Source organism: Penicillium cosmopolitanum, assembly GCF_028827165.1.
Source record: "Penicillium cosmopolitanum strain IBT 29677 chromosome Unknown utg000006l:49.0-5199605.0:1.0-5204138.0, whole genome shotgun sequence".
In the NCBI taxonomy this organism is placed as follows: Eukaryota; Fungi; Ascomycota; class Eurotiomycetes; order Eurotiales; family Aspergillaceae; genus Penicillium; species Penicillium cosmopolitanum.
In genome coordinates, this window is record NW_026622676.1 from 4,985,842 (window position 1) to 5,002,429 (window position 16,588).

The window sequence follows — 16,588 nt, forward strand, 5'->3', positions numbered from 1 at the left end:
TACCATTGTAGTATACATCCATCTTTGTTCACATACAGACGTTTGCTTCACGAGTGGGCTCTGGAGCAACTCTGACCGAAACAGGATTGCATACCAGTAAAGCTATTTGTTCCTACACGTCGCCACTGAAGTTCTTCCTCACCATGCACTGGACCATCCGCCATCCGTTCTAAATCCTCCACGGCATCACATCGAAACCAACACGGACGAACTCCGTAGCTGCAAAGGAAGCGGGGTAGCAACCCTGTAACGGGCAAGGGGTAGAATTGAAGATCACAAGATGATGCTCCATTCAGTAGACTTCCAATCTAACTTAGACTTTCTTCAGAGTAATCTGCGGGGATTTGCGGAGATGAAGGATGTCCAGGGGTCTTGTCCTATTGGAGCATTGAAGCAAGTCCGTCACCTTAGGCAGGCCAAGCCTTTAGCTTCCAGAAAGCTGTCCTAGTGATTTTAGCTCTCATTTAATGAATAGACATTATCATTGTGTGACACGCTGCGGGTTTCTGGTTGACCAGGAATATTCTCACTGCCCTGGAAGCACTAATTCTGCAGGTCCACTTCCGTGTTCTTCTGGGGTCGTTCAAGTTAGATCCTTTCCAATTAATTGCCCTACTGTATAATATATAAAGTCTAGCTGGCCGACTCTATACACTTCATGTAGACCAAAATATTGTGAATCGACAGTAGTAGATTGTTTTCCCCCGCTATAATGCAGGTCCTCACATCAGTCGCCCTTGCGGCTATTTTCCAATATGCCCAAGCACAGGTGCCTGCTTATGGGCAATGTCAGTCTCCAAATGGGATTTGAAATTTCATAATTCAAGTATCATAATATGCTGACATTTCTTAGGCGGAGGCAGCAGTTACTCTGGAAGTACAAGTTGTACAAATGGTTATGCTTGTACTTCACAGAACCCTTGTAAGTTGACAGCTTCAAATCAGTGCCTACAGAATCTGAACACCTCCAAGATTATTACCAGTGCGTTCCTGGTAGTGCAACAAGCACTACAACCAGCAAAGCCACATCGTCCAGTACTACCACTACCACTACAAAATCCACTACTCTGACCACGACAACGTCAACGACAACGAAGTCAACGACCCAGAGTACAAGTCTGACATCCACTTCCACAGGACCAACTTGCACTGGTACATTTAGCGCAATTTCCGCTTCCAATTTTGTCGCCAAACTTCACCCAGGCTGGAATCTGGGCAATACCCTCGATGCTGTTCCGGATGAGGGCTCCTGGAACAATGCGGCGGTTGTTGCATCTACTTTTGAGACAGTGAAAGATGCAGGATTCAATGGGGTTCGAATTCCAGGTATGAAAGAACCTGCTAAGATTTAGAGATTGTACTAATCAGTGGTAGTTACATATGCTTATCACTTCACTGGGAGTTCACCGGACTGGACCGTTGATCCGGCCTGGCTACAGCGTGTTTCTGACGTGGTTGATATGGCTACTTCATTGGGTTTATACACCATTGTTAATGTACACCATGGTAAGTCACTCCCAATACGTGAATTTAGAACGGGTTTGTACAGTTCTCTAAAATGGGATTAGACTCTTGGATCTGGGCAGATGTCACTGCATCTGGTGCAAATATCTCCATGATTGAAGAGAAATTCTACCGTCTTTGGAATCAGATTGGCACAAAGTTAGCCTGCAAGTCGAGTCTCGTTGCATTCGAATCAATCAATGAGCCACCTTGTGACGATTCCACTGATGGCGCCGAGATTAACAAACTGAATAAGATATTCCTGCAGGCAATAAATGATGCAGGGGGCTTCAATTCCCAGCGCGTGGTCAACCTGGTCGGTGGTGGCGAGGATAGTATCAAGACTTCAGAGTGGTTTGTGGCGCCATCTGGCTTTTCAAATCCTTACGCGATCCAGTTCCATTACTACAGTCCTTGTAAGTTGATATTTCCAGATGTTTAAACTTGAGATGCGTGGACTAATCAACGGTAGACGACTTTATCTTCAGCGCCTGGTATATTGCTCTTAGGGATGCTCCATACGTTGAAACTTCTGCTGACACTTTCTAGGGGCAAAACCATCTGGGGTTCGGATACCGACAAAGCCACCCTTTTATCTGACTTCCAGCTTCTCCGAAACAACTTCAGCGACGTTCCAATTATCCTGGGAGAGTACGATGCATCCCCCACTAACACTGAGCCTGCAGGTCGGTGGAAGTATGTGGATGAGCTTGTTCGATCGGCATTAGATTTGAATTTTGCTTGCATTCTCTGGGATAATGGTCTCGACCATCTAAATCGCAACACTGCGACCTGGAGAGACCTTAATTCAATCTCAATGATCACAAAGTCGACTGCGGCCACTTCGAATAGTCTGCCTGACAGCACCGAAGACGCTTCTGCGACCTCTCAATCCTCTTCGGCTTACATCTTCCACGAATACGGCACTGAAGTGACACAGCAGTCGCTACCATTTATTTTCAATGGAAACACCCTGTCTTCGATTACGGATTCAGCTGGCTCAGCCTTGACGTCAGGTACAGACTACTCGGTCTCAGGCTCTAATATCATCTTCACAGCTTCTTATCTCTCGAAGCATCTTTCATCGACAACTTCGCCAGGTGTCATCGCCAATCTGACCTTGAAGTTTTCCGGAGGTGACTCTTCCCCGGTTATACAGCTTGTTCAATGGAAGACGCCGACTCTGTCCTCTAAGACTGCGGTAGCTTCATCAGTATCTGGCTCCGATCTTTCTATTCCCATCACTTGGGGTGGGCTTCAAAGAGTCGCAGCAGTCAAAGCATTAACTACGAGTGGTACATATCTGGTCGATGATTGGACTGTATACCTGGGACCTCTCCAGCAAGCACGGGCGGTATGTCATGCTCTCCTAAACCCCGAGGGACTCGGATATTTATTGACTGATTTGAATTGAATGGCAGACATATAGCAGCCAGTATAACTGGGATTCTTCTAATGTTATACTCACCTCTTCGGCTATCAGCTCGGTTATATCTGCTGGTGTGACGACGGTTTTTACTTTTGAGTTCTTCCCCAGAGACAACGGTGCGGTAAATGCTGTTAACTTCACTTTGACGGTTTGATGCCGCTGGAAGTGTCGGGCTTGAGCTTCCGGGATTGTCAGCTAGTTGGTCTGTGTAGCTTAGTTAATAATCTTAATCCTAAATACGCGCGATCCTTTCTGCAAATCTCGGGCTTTGGCATCTTCTGTGCGATATAGTGGTACACGGGATTAAAAAACGTAAGTAAATGGTGTCTTTCGTAGCATCTTCATGTTGGATTGGAATTTGATTAAGTGTTCTATATACCGAGGAAACAAAAACTGGAAACCGCCACCTGGGCACACCCAAACACCAAAGCTGAAACAATTGATACATCTCCTCCGGTAAACCAAAAATTCTCAGCATGACAGCTTTATACAAGCTTGAATCATTCATCATTATCCCATAATCATTCTTATAACATATAATAATAACTCCATCGTAATCAGTACCTCAGTACGGAGTCTTTAATTCCCGGAGAGGAAGATGAGGATCATATTTATCCCACACGATTTTGTTTTTCTCGTTGAGATGTGCTCCTTCATCCGTGATGTTGATGGCAGGGTCTGTTTCAACCATTTCGTGTCTACTAAACCCCCATCTATCCCGTGGAATCCAGATCTTAGGCGCAGGAGTGGCGATACATGGCTCAAAATAAGCGATACGGACCTCTTCTTCGGTGTATTCAACCTCTGCAACATTGCGACGCACCTTGCGACGTAGTGCGGCGTAATCTTTATACACATTCGGGTGGAACCAATTCCAGAAAGCCAAGAGCCGTGGGCGACGCTGCTCATTGATCTCGGCAATAGCATCCTCTTTCTGTTGGAGGAGCTCTTCTTCTGCATCCAGAGACCGTGGCAGAAATGTGTTCAGTGGGGCAAGGGCTTCGTTGAGGGACATGTGGGCTAGGACAGTACCGATGGTAAAGAGTACCATGATAACCACTGGGCCAATCGCCCCTTTGATAGCAAAAAGACCGATCATGCAGATTTCGGCGAGGTAAATACCCGTTAAGAGATGCTGCAGAGCGCGCGGGTAGACCAGGCCTTTTGTGTCGACGTCGATTTCGTAGACAAACAAAAAGTTGTAGCGATAGGCTTGGTAGACGAGATATAGGCCGATAAAGGCAAAACCCAAAATCAACGGTGCAATGCAAGAGTAGGTCAAAGCTGAAGAGATGTTAGACTGAGTATCATTCCGAGTTTGATAGAATCTGCATACCGATCACGCCCATGTTGGTGAAGACCGGAAACACATTACCCCAGCTCAGGCTACCAAGCGCAGCCCACCGCCTGAATAGGCGACGCGGAGAAAAGGCAAAGAATGTGGTAACAAATTTAAACACTAGAGCACTTGCAATTTGTACCAGTGCCATGGAACTTGTACTCAAGCCTTGAAGCAAAAAGTATGAGATGTAGAAGTTGGTGGCCTTGGGCAAGTTCTCAGCCAGAAGATCTTTGGCCGAAAGAGGATTTTTGATTATTTGCGAAGTCGCTGCGGACGCAGCTGAGGTTAATGTTGTGACCAGGAATACCTGCACTACCTGGAAAACGAAATGCGCACTCTGTGTAAACAGCTCGACCCTGGCCGTGGATGGCACTCCGGCTCGTCTAGCACAGACTTTGGAGCAAAGGTTAGCAACACGCATCTTATACCTCTTCTTGCATCGCTCCAAGAAAACTTACTCCGACAGATGATTGGCACCAATGACATTAAGGCCACTAGTGCAGCTGACGGTAACAGCCCTTCAATCGCTCCTTTGATGACCTCAGGCAAGTCCTTGATAAATCCGAGGAAAGGAATGATACTGGCGAGATATGAGATATTGGAAATGGTTCCAACAATGGCAGCAGGAAATGACCAGAAGATCACTAGGGCAGCGAGGCCCCCTTGTACTGCGAATTTACGGATAATTCGTTGCCACCAGCTGAGATTGATAGCAGACCACACAACTTCATGCGGCGAGACTCCAATAAAGCGAGGCGTCATATGGAAAGGTTGATGGTGAGACAAGGTCTGAAGAGCGACCTGAGCATCGGATTGAGAGTTAAACTCAATGAAGATTGCCGAAAGATGCTTCGCGTCACCATCCTGGTGTTTCTTCTGAAGAATGGACACCGCTTCGGTGACTTTGACCAGCTCCGACCGATACCAATGGATCGAGTCCACTTTCTTGCCGAAAAGCTTCAGTCGATGGGTTGGTCGTTTGATTTTGTGGGATCCGGCAGGATTACTCGACTCGCAATCGAGACAGGTATCTGATGAAAATTCACCCGCTTTGATTGCCTTTACTCGTGCCTTATTTGCCGCTCGGATGAGTCTGGTTTCGGCGGTTTCTAATTTGAATGCAAGCTTATCACGCTCATTCACCATCTTCTCCAAATTGTCGCAGTCAGATGTGACCCAGAGTCGGCGGATAGAATCGCCGAAAATTTGTCGCAGCTTCTTCTCGTTCTGATAATCGCCTGGAGTCGACATAAAGAGAACTGTACGCGATGAAATTCGAGAGGCATATTCCGGAGAGTTGAGATAGGCTTGACGTAAGTTCGCATAATAGAGACTCTCACGGGTCACGACATAAAATACAAATGCTAAGATACATGAGCAAAATGCCATGGAGGGCTGTTTGCAGATGAAAACTCACTGAAATAAACCATAGCAACAAATACATTGGCATAATATTTGGTGGGGCTCGCGACGTTACTGAAGCTGAGCATGTCGAGCTGACCGTTTCCATTCCCACCCGTTGCGTGGATGGGGAATAGAATTGGCCAGGTAATCAGGCAGCCAGTGAAGCATGTTGCACACATCACACGCAAGAATCGTAGAAATAGATAGCCATCCAGCGATGAGTGGTGCAAAACATGGTTGTCTTCAATCTTTAAAAACGTACCGAGCCAGTTCACCCAGCCGGAGGGTAGTTCTGGACTTCGACGATGCTCGTGGATATCCGGAAGATGTGATCTTGGAGCATACCATCGACGCTGTGTACGTCGGAAGATGAGGAAAATAGCAACAAAGAAAAGAGCATAGATCAACGCTGGCAGCAAGGTCATCATCAGCGCCGTGGCTGACGATCCACCTTCGCCAGTGAGGCTGCTTATAGCATCTCCCGATGTAGATGAGGCATTTCCTTGGGCAGAACCGACATTGGGATCATTGTTGGGGTCCTAGCACTTTTCGTGAGTATGGGAATTCTCAACGGGGCACAAGATTCTGGTGTATTGGATATTAGGACGTACGGTAATGCTTGACATCGCGGAGGAGGTGGGCGGGATCAGTGCCTGTTCCTGGCCCAGCCTAGTGATGGGGGAGGTAGCTACGTATTAAATTAAACCAAAAAAAGGTTTGGTGACAAGGCATTGACCCACAGTTTTTATTTTTTATGACTTTTAACAAATTTCTCCGCCTAGAAAAAGCATGGCGGGCCGCACCTCGACAGGTCTGGCGTGTGGGTAGAGTATGTATCCACAATCATTTGGACCTGTCACTTCGAAATGCGATTGACATACTTTGGGACTCGCGTTGATAGGTGGGTCGCATTGCACCAAATCTTCGGAACGCGATAGTTTGTCGATCCCATAGTTAGTTCGTGCGCCACACGGTCTTCTTTTGGTACTCCGTACAGGAGTTGTGCCTTGCGTCTCCTGGAACAGCTGGAACAGGGTCAGATAACGGGAATTCTGGAGAAATGAAAATCATACCAACCTCCTTTTATTCGATCCAGATCTGCGCAATATAGAAGCCTAATATTGACAGAGAGCAAAGAGCGGAGAGCAAACCTATTTACGGAGTACAATATGCGCGGACCCGCAGGAAGCAAAACTATCGAGTGGGGACGTGCTGATCGTGGGACAGGGATCGTGACGTGGATTATCCCCCCTGAGCGTGTGGAGCTGAGATGCGGGCTCTTGGTCAACCTTCTTTCTTGACTCGGACCAATGGATGATGGGCCCTGTGACTTGAAGTGGTATGTATGCTCGTCCTACCACGATCGAGGGAAACTAAAATGTCCTGCAGTGGCAGGGATGTGCGATGATGGATCAACGAGAGGCCAGGATTAGCATAAAGGTATTCTCGATTAGCATTCTTTAAACAAGGTCAATCCTCTTTGTGTAACACAACGACGGGAAATTCCCCTCTCCTAGGGCTGAGGGGTGTGTGGGAAGATTTTTGGATAGCATCACGTCCCCCATGTCCTGGCCCTCATTGTAGCGTGGTTGACTTCTCAACGACACTAGACGCAAGGGGTCCGGTGAGAGGCGTTGGCTGTCAACTTGGGGTTGCAGCGCAGGCTCGTCGCAGTGCACATTCACACATTCTGCACGGTCTGGCTGCTTGATGCTAGGATGGTGGATGATGCACGCTGTGCCGAGGCCTCGACTTGTGCAAGGCCAAATTGCAGGAGAGGGCTTATTGAGAGTTCTCGATGCCTTGGAATCTTTCATGCCCACGTGGTACGTGTGTAACAAGGATCAGCCTTGGTTTGTGAGAAGGTGAAGGGGGGAGAGAATCTTGGAAGAAGGGGGAGATATCATCATGGATACTTGGGGCTTTCTGTTTCTTCCGGCTTTTGTTTGCTTTTTGTTTGCTCTTTCTTGTTTTGTTTTAATCCTTGACACCATCGAATATTTCAATTCAGTAACTCTCATATTGCTATTAACTAGTAGTAACAGATATATGAACTTTATGAACCCAAAACAAGAGATCAACCCCCATCTATGCAAATTCGCTTTCTGCCTTCTTCAAACACTGCCGCCGCTTTCACCACTGTTGCGTCTTCCCATCGACGCCCCACGAGTTGCATGCCGATCGGCAGTTTAACCTCGGACGCGTCCGAGTCTTGACCGAACCCGCATGGCACGCTCAGCGCAGGGTGACCAGTAACATTAAACGACGCCGTGTTCGTCGTCACGCCAACCGCCGCGGACAGTTTATCCATGACGCTCGAATAGGAGCCATCTTCATTAACCTGCATCGTGGGGTGTGGCATCGCAACCGTGGGTGCACAAGGTGTGACAAGGATATCTACCTGCATGAACGCCTGGTCATATGCCGCCCGAAGCTCAAACACCTTACGGTGGGCCTTGGCTTCCACCTGAGGACCAAAATGCTCTTGGAGAAACGGTCCACTGAGCATCACGTTGACAGCAGCTGGATTTGTCGCTGTGGTCAGCTCGTACATTCTCTGGTCGGGGGGCCATCGAGGGTGGATGTGAGAAGGCAAGAAAGAAAGTAATCCGGATGTCTTGCCCTGGAAGACCCATTCCGACATGGACATTCGAGTGGCAGCAGTCCAGATCAAACTGCCGTCACGGTGATGCGGTATAGAGATGTCCACAACTTTCGCCCCAGCAGCCGTGAAGAATTCTCGGGCTGATTGTCGAACAGTATCGCGAACTTCTTCAGACAACCCCTGTATTTCAAATGATTCTGCGAGAAGGCCGATGGTCAGCCCAGAGCCGAAATCCTCTCCTTGCTCAAGTTTGCGATCTCGAAATTGTGACAAAAGTCGCGGATAATCCTGCACCTGGGATCTCAGTGGTGATTCTGGAGTCATGCGCGGGTCAATCCCATCATAGCCTGCCATGACTTGAAGCAACAATGCGATGTCTTCCAGGTTATTTGCAAGAGGACCCAGATGATCAATCATAGGCGCCAAAGATACTGCGCCGGTGTACGGTACAAGTCCATACGTTGGCTTAAGACCGTATATTCCACTGTAGGAAGCTGGAATCCTGACCGATCCTGCTTGGTCACCCCCGATAGCCAGATCAACTATTTCCCCAAAAGATCCCCCCTGTTCACGTTGGACAATATTAGCAGCAACCAGGCTTGCGGAGCCACTGCTACTTCCTCCCGAAGTATATCCATACTTCCAGGCATTGTGAACAGGCCCATTGGCCGCACTAAAGGAAAGGGGAGATGCGCAATAGTTCTCACAGTTTGAAGAGCCTTTGATCGTCGCACCAGCTTCCAGGATACGCGACACCACCGCGGCATCTATTGTGGAGAGCGGAAGACTGCCATCTTCTTCGCATAAAAGCTCCTTGAATGTTCCAACGGTCGTGGGTAATCCTCCAACTGATATATTGTCTTTGATGGCAATTGTCCGGTTTTGAAGAATTTTGCTGCTGGGGGTCCTCGCAATAAGTTCACAACGGTGCTTCCAGGCATTTAGAGGATTATCTTTGCTTTCTGGCTCCCAGTATTTTCGAGCTGTGGTGGTTTCAACTGGAAACAGGGCGGGGTGTATGTAATCATCGTCGTTTTGAATTCGTCTCATAACAGCTTCTGCTGACTGAAGCAGATGCAAATAGGCCTCCGTCTCCGGCCCTTCGGGAATTTTGAACCCAAGCCTAGCAGCTATATTGTGTAAGTCTTCTGTCGATATTCGAGATCTAAAGATGTTAGTATCAGGCACTGCAGGAAGCAATCAGCCTCGGAATACCTACTGAGTTGGATCTGCCAAGAATGCTACCGACATGACGAGAAGTGTTTGAAGTTTTCGCTTATCAATATCGGTGCATCGGTTACGGAAGGAAAAGGACACAGTGTTCATGAAATTTGAATCTTTAACAATCCTTATCTGCTCTCTTAGACGACCATCGGAATTCTCTGTTTCTCCCCGCATCGGGCTCGCCGATTTTTGGTCATGCGGGGAGGCCGATCATTCACGAAGTACAACAATTGATCGAAGCCCTGGAGCACTTATCGCTAGCATGGTCGCAGCTCTATATCATCATTCCTGTCCATTTGCCAGCAGGATGCGACCGCCGTCAACGCAAAGAGAGATTCCATCAACATAAGCCTATTTCCAGAGAACTCCAATCAGCGATGCTCAGCTCAGAACCGAACCGGCAGGAAAATAACTTACCCCTGATTTGCTAACTAAATATAAAACTGTTCCAGCTATATCATCGGAATTTCCCGCCCGTTTTGCCGGGACTTTGTCAAACAAGGAGCTGAAAATATTTCCTTCGGCGCCGACAGGATTCATATTGCTGGGAACGACTGGACAGAATTTTCAGTTGGCTTTCCTTGCTGGGGAGTGTTCTGGAACGTAAAGTGGACAACAATTCAAGTCTGCATAACTTACAACCGGGATTAATTCCAACCACACGCACATAGAATCGATTGTACTTTGCCGCCAACAACTTGACAAGATGATCAGTAGCAGCCTTGCTTGTGGCATAGCTTGTGAGATCCACATTAGTGGAATTGTGCATGCTTGCACACGAGCTGGTTACCACAATGACTCCTCGCCCCTCATCTCGCCCCGTTGTTCCAGTGCTGGTCAGTTGATTCGCCGCAGCCGCGAGGAGAGGAAGAAAGGCTACGCTGAGAAAATAATGGGCAGTAGTATTAACTCGGAATGTATCTTCCCAGTCCTTGCTTTCAATTGACCACATTGACTGTTGAAGTTCTTGTACGGATGCTGTGAGCACGTTGCATGCTAAAGGGGGGGTCTCGTCTGATACCGGCATTCGAGATGAGGATGTCCAAGGCCGTTTCCTTTTCAGATATCTTTTGAGCAAGTTGTGATATCGCATCTTTCGATGATACATCACACGCATAACTAAGAGCAATATGTTAGCAAGTAGTCTTGTTTTGCTGTCATTTTTGTCACGTCTGTACCCTTCTGCGCTTCCACCGGATTCCCGGCCCAACTCATTCAACTCATTGACAACGTCGGTTATGGGATCGCTCGGGAGTGCTACGAGATATACCCTGGCTCCATTTGATACTAGCCCCTACATAAGTGTAATGTTAGTTTTGCGTTCGACATTCAAAGTCTATAGGTAAACAACATACCCTGGAAATCATAAAGCCAATGCCACTACTTCCACCTGTCACCATCGCAACCCGCCCCTTAACATTGAACAAATTCAAAGCACTCAGAGACATCTTTGATGACTTAATTTGAAGTATACAGTGGCTTTTCTAACAGCAGAAACCCATAATATGTATATTTCGTCACTAAATCCCGAGCGGGGAAAATCAACTGGGGTGCGTCGGGCGCCCCGAACGGCTGATGAGAGTGATGACTGACTGTTCCAAGCAGTCAATGGTAGACTAAATCATCGCAACAAACTGATACTATTGAGAACACGGCGCCCGAGTATGAGAATCAATATTGTCGAAATTACTGTAGATTTCCATCTCTTGGCATTTCTCCCAACTTAGCATCATGACTATATCATATTTCTATGCCTTTCTTCCAATGGTGCTAACTATCCTATACACAGCCCTGGAGGTATCCATAACCCGAAGATTTGTAGATGCATCCATGGATTTCAAAGCTTGCTTTTGAAAGAAAAGGCGCTCTTAATTGAACCGAAATTGTACTAGATAAAGATAGATTTAGCTAGAATAATTGAGACTAACTAATACTCCAAGAGCTTCCCCTCTCTCTCCCTCCTTAACTACTCCTTGTAGTGCTCCTTGGTCCGACCCTCGGCCTGTGCCAAGCACTCACTAGCCGTAGCGTCATCTCTAGGAATCAGACGGACCTTGAAATCCCTGGGGATTGCCACCAAGGCGGTTTTGAACTGATTGTATTCGACATAGTCTGTATTAGGAGGGTTGTTCTCACTTGCGACAATTTTGTACGTCGAAAGAAGGCGAATCAGGGCAGTGTAGAGCAATCTAGATGCAATATATTGACCAGAACAGGCTCGCGATCCAGCACCGAAGCTCAAATGAGGCAACCCGGTAATCTCACTTTCCTCTGGAGGATTCAAAGATTTGAGCCATCGTTCAGGGTCAAATTTACCACCATTTTCTCCGTAATGGTCCACATCTGCGAAATAGTTAGTAATCGGAAGTACATTAAAATCGTGCGGAAATCATGTGGAGAAATTGGAGCTTACCATGATTTCCAGCTTGAGCGTTGATCAGAATCATGGTCTTCGGGGGAATAATCGCTCCATTCCAATTGACTTCGGTCACAGTCTTTCGGGGAAGGCTCATGGAGCTAACGGTGTAATAACGACCGGCCTCTTTGATAATAGCATTCACGTAAGGAACCTTTTCTTCACTAATAGCACTAGTCCAGGCTTCCTGTATGTCTGGGTAGTGTCGCTTGATATCTGCGTAGGCTCGATCCTGCCAGACCTGTCCTTCAGGGGTGGAAAGTGACCCGATGCAAGAGGTCAACGTTCCAGGAATGGTCTCAAATCCACCGGACACTAGAGAAAGGCAGATGGAAGAAACTTCAACTCCATTAAGCTTTGTCTCCTGGTCTTTCAGAATAGCGGCTGAAATGCAAGGCTTATCGGTGCCCTTCTTGATCATTGCTCGGACTTTGTCTAACAGCAAATTGAGGTATGTGTCTCGCCGCTCACGCAGTTCCTTCGATCGCGCATTCTTCTCATTATTGGGGAGATACCTGAGAGCGGGAATATAATCCTGTAAATTCTCGGAGGCACTTCGCAGAAGCGAGATTGCTGAGCCGACGTGAAGGATTTCGCGCAGGAGATCATCATAAACAGCGTCCATGCGTATACCATAGCAGAGCGTCAGGGTCGTGTTCAAGGCATAACGTTGAATGTAGGGCCTGACGTTGATTTCGATAGCGCCATTTTTGCTGTCTTTGTAAATATCACGAACGATAGAGTAACTCTCAAGATCAAACATCGGATGATAATTGCGGAGAGCAGGCCTTCCTAGGGCCGTGCCAGATGCTTTGCGCTTCTTCTTGCAAGAATCATCCCAGGGTGAAGATCCGATTGTAAATCCCTGTGTACTGCTGATCACTCCATGAAAAGTATACAGCTTCGGACGGTCAATCACAGCATTTTGATGACCGAGCAGCATCTTTTTACAGTCTTCAAATGAGTTGACGACGACGGCCCGGGTGTTGCCAAGCCTGATTTGAAAAACAGAATCCCCGTACTTCCGCCACCAACCTTCACAGACGGTTGCATGATCTTCACCAAGTTTGAGTAGGTGTCCAAAAATTGGAACTGCACCTGGGATCTCGGGAATGCCCTTGATGTGTGGTATATCTGTCGCGAAGGCAACCTAGTGGAGAAAAGAGTTATATCATCTGACTTGGAATCCTGCCGATGAAATCACATAGGCACACAGGCTTACCTTGTAGACCAAGTAGAGAAACAACGGAACCAATCCCAGTATATAGCTTTTGGGCAGAATTCCTAGAAGAGTCAAATGCTCCTCCACTCTATTGTCAATCATCTTTCGTGTCTAAGAAGTATTGAAATCGAAATAATTATTCTGGATGCGCTTGATACCCCAGGAGCCTGAGTTAAATGCTGTCGGTGATTATATACACTCCAACAGGAAGTCGTAGCTTAGAGATTAACTTAGGTTAATACTACCAGTAGATTCACTATATGACCTGCCGGCATGATGACGTCCGACAATCACCCCTCACTCGCGGAAATTGCCTATTGGTAGCACCACCGAAAGGCTGTCGGACAGCCCGACAGAGACGGGGTTAGGGTACAGAAGCAGATAGCGATATGATTCTTATCGTCACTTAATTTTCCGGACATCATGTTTTCCAATGGGATTTCTGGGAATTACAAGTCTCAGGCTCTCTGGCCTGTCCCCGCCGCGCGGAGGGGGGAGACCAAGTACAAAAAGTGTTACCTTTATCGATGTTTCTCTGGGGCTCTTTTTCGATATTTATTCTAGCATAAGAAGTAGTCTTCCTAAGTAAAAAACCTCCGTATTTACAGTTCTTTGCTTTTTCTTCATGGTGATTAGGTGCAAGAGTGAAAATGCAATGACTCCATATTTTTGTCTTTGTGACCTGCACCATTGAGTATTCACCAAGCATTGTCAGGCATCAGGAAGACATGTAAGGCACGAACTTTTCTATAACCCGCTTCTTTCTCGTGGAATACCACTACATCTTTTTGCTTTTTACTAGGTATCTTCATCGTACCTGGGTAAGTCATAGAAAGTGCCTAGGTTGCGTACATCTTCGGCAAAGATTCAATTGTCTGATCCATGACACAGGTGATATAAGTGGTTTGTGACTAAGAATAACTAGCGGTTCTCCTGATTTCTACCAAGATCAAAATTGAGACCGACTTAGCTCTGACCCAAAAACCGGTTGATTCTTTGGTCCATCCACTCGGTATCGTCGGGGCTGCCTCCACCTCCCGCGGTGTGACCCCAGACTGAGGGAATTATCGCCAACTCTCCATGCTGTAAAAAGCTAGCTTCTATATTACTTGCCTCCCACTTGAAGTACTGATCAGTCAGGCAAGGCATCAAGAGAATGTTTGATGTCAGTCCTCTCAGTGCGGCTTCAACAGTCGTCTCTTCAACAGTCCTGCTCATTGTCAAGCTGAGATCAGAACGCTGCCACATCCCTAGCATAGCTAGTAAATTATCCGGGTGCCAGTCCTCGTAATTCTGCCCACCAACTACCTCAGCCCAAGCTTCCAGAGTCTTGAACCCCTGTTTCTCGAAAAGTCGCTTTTCAAACCATTCAGCGCTCGTCAACCAGGCAGAATATGCCCTGCCAAATGCATGTAGACCTCTTGTCGGAAATTTGCTCTCAGTGAGGTGACCGTCATTATAGTCGATTGAGTGCAGAAGAGCAGCTTTGGGGCCTTCCAGAAATTGGCGGTTGTGTAGACTGGTTTTGGCAGAAGAGCATATAATCACCGCATTTTGGACCATTCCAGGGTGCATCGCAGCCCAGTGATAGGTACACTGTCCGCCCATTGAAAAACCGACCACGACATCAAGTGTCGCTATACCCAGCTTTTCTATCAACAATCTATGTTGGGCTCGTACGCAGTCCTGGTAGCTGATAGTGGAGGGGAAATTGGCCGTATTCGAAGGACTCGCCGATTCCCCGTTGCCAAAAAGTGCCACGACAATCACCCGATGGCTCTGGAGCGCTCCTTTAGCGAAGTTCAGGGTAGTGTTGATTCTCCCTCTGAAGCATGTAGGAATAAGTGCCGCCTTCTTGCCACCGGGGTTCAAATCTCGGTAGGCCAGTCGAACTACTGGTAGAGTTTCCCCATTTTCAAACGTGAAGTTTTTCAATTCGCAATATTCGACACCGCTAGGGTCGTAAGCAGAGGCCATATTTGATCGTATGAAGCTTTTACCTGTAAGATTTGAGTTTCACTGTATAGCTATAGGAAGATGTTGACTTTATAGAGAGTTTTATTGAGAGAGAACTATCTATCGTTCTCTAAGGTTCCCCGCGGGAAGGCCGACAGATCCTGAACTTCCCCGTAAAATGCTTATTAATTCGCATGCCCTTTTTCTTCCCCTCAATTTGTTGATCAAAGCTCGAAAATTGCGGTAGCTTTAATTTCCACCGCAAAACGAGGATCAGGAAGCTCCTTGACTCCAATGGTGGCCCGGCTGGGAGCACTCGCACGGTCGGACCAGACTTTGTTCCATTCTTCATTCATGTCGGCATATTGGGTCTTCATGTCTAAGATGTATACAACTGAGTCGACTATGTTGTACAAGTTGGCTTTTCCCTTGGAGGCCCCGTGGATGATACTCTCGATCCTGCGGAGGATAGAAGCTGTCTGTTCTCGGACATCGATTGTGAACGTCCCATCGGCATCTTCCGTGACACCCTCATATGTTCCGTCCGGACTGACAGCAGCAATTCCCGATATGTAGATGGTATGATATGTGGAAGGTTTTACCACTCGTGCATGAGAGAATCTTGTCAGCCCGGCGGTCTTCTGAGGGTCGAGGAGGAATGATTGGCCGTTCGGAGTAGAAGACATTCTGGATGGGTAGAATATTCAGAGAATCCAAGTTCTCGATTTTTTTTCAAGTGAACCGTTGGCTAAAATTCTAGCAATAAACAATTTGACGTTTCTTGAGACATTTATTTATCTTGCCCGGGCGCTGTTCAAGTTTCTGAACACCGTGACTGTTCTTGTCGCTGGCAGTAGTTGAAATGGCGGGTTGTCCGACAGCGGCGCCGCCGATGCGACAACTGGATGGCAACATTCAGCAAACTACGCAATCTTCACTTTTATAAACCATGTATCTCTGTATATATTTTAATTGCTCGATTTTTTTCCTTCACTTCGCGTATAATTTAGTGCGGATTATGAGCGCAAGTAATGATATCGGAATCCCAGGCGTCCATTTTACTGTAAAATACAAGTTAGTTGGAAATGAATTATGACGTGGATAAAAAAGTTTCGATCTTAGTGAAATACTAATAAAGTGTCAAGAATCAAATTCTCATTCTTCCTACTCTATTTACCTGTCCCTTCGCTTTCCAGCAAGCTGTAGAAAGGGCAGCGTGACGTGCCATCTCCACATGGACCACCCCCCCGCACTGCAATGCCCCGATTCTCATTGGCAATTTAGTTCCCCGCACTTTTCAAAAGTCTCATGGGAGGTCAATTGTCATGGCAAGGTCAATGTTGGCTGACTTCTAACTATCTCGTTGCAAAATTCAGGTGAGTATCACTCAAGATCGACCCTCAACAGTTCTGTTGTCCTCACTGGAGAGATATTCGCGTTATCTCTCAAAATCCCAAAATCCCAACCTTCCGATTTGCTCCATTTTT

The 16,588-nt window shown here is 47.1% G+C and overlaps 6 protein-coding genes across 6 annotated transcripts; 1 reads left to right on the top strand and 5 right to left on the bottom strand.

Moving 5' to 3' along the window:
* Positions 1–712: 712 nt before the first annotated feature.
* N7509_006400 (putative extracellular endoglucanase) lies at positions 713–3,086 on the top strand (the record flags this gene model as incomplete). Its single annotated transcript, XM_056631037.1, has 8 exons — positions 713–788; positions 854–922; positions 973–1,326; positions 1,375–1,506; positions 1,569–1,919; positions 1,976–1,997; positions 2,053–2,857; positions 2,925–3,086. The coding sequence occupies 8 exons, from the start codon at positions 713–715 to the stop codon at positions 3,084–3,086; spliced, it is 1,971 nt and encodes a 656-aa protein (XP_056490339.1).
* Positions 3,087–3,497: 411 nt separating this feature from the next.
* N7509_006401 (uncharacterized protein) lies at positions 3,498–6,525 on the bottom strand (the record flags this gene model as incomplete). Its single annotated transcript, XM_056631038.1, has 6 exons — positions 3,498–4,216; positions 4,269–4,667; positions 4,733–5,638; positions 5,692–6,217; positions 6,290–6,347; positions 6,482–6,525. 6 exons carry the CDS (start codon positions 6,523–6,525, stop codon positions 3,498–3,500), a joined length of 2,652 nt encoding a protein of 883 aa, XP_056490340.1.
* Positions 6,526–7,755: 1,230 nt separating this feature from the next.
* N7509_006402 (uncharacterized protein) lies at positions 7,756–9,333 on the bottom strand (the record flags this gene model as incomplete). The annotated part of the gene is made up of 1 exon (XM_056631039.1): positions 7,756–9,333. The coding sequence occupies one exon, from the start codon at positions 9,331–9,333 to the stop codon at positions 7,756–7,758; it is 1,578 nt and encodes a 525-aa protein (XP_056490341.1).
* Positions 9,334–11,473: 2,140 nt separating this feature from the next.
* On the bottom strand, positions 11,474–13,247 carry N7509_006403 (cytochrome P450; the record flags this gene model as incomplete). The annotated part of the gene is made up of 3 exons (XM_056631040.1): positions 11,474–11,850; positions 11,921–13,073; positions 13,146–13,247. 3 exons carry the CDS (start codon positions 13,245–13,247, stop codon positions 11,474–11,476), a joined length of 1,632 nt encoding a protein of 543 aa, XP_056490342.1.
* Positions 13,248–14,111: 864 nt separating this feature from the next.
* Positions 14,112–15,122, bottom strand: N7509_006404 (uncharacterized protein; the record flags this gene model as incomplete). Its single annotated transcript, XM_056631041.1, has 1 exon — positions 14,112–15,122. The coding sequence occupies one exon, from the start codon at positions 15,120–15,122 to the stop codon at positions 14,112–14,114; it is 1,011 nt and encodes a 336-aa protein (XP_056490343.1).
* A 203-nt stretch (positions 15,123–15,325) lies between these two features.
* N7509_006405 (RidA family protein) lies at positions 15,326–15,787 on the bottom strand (the record flags this gene model as incomplete). The annotated part of the gene is made up of 1 exon (XM_056631042.1): positions 15,326–15,787. The coding sequence occupies one exon, from the start codon at positions 15,785–15,787 to the stop codon at positions 15,326–15,328; it is 462 nt and encodes a 153-aa protein (XP_056490344.1).
* Between the last annotated feature and the right edge of the window lie 801 nt (positions 15,788–16,588).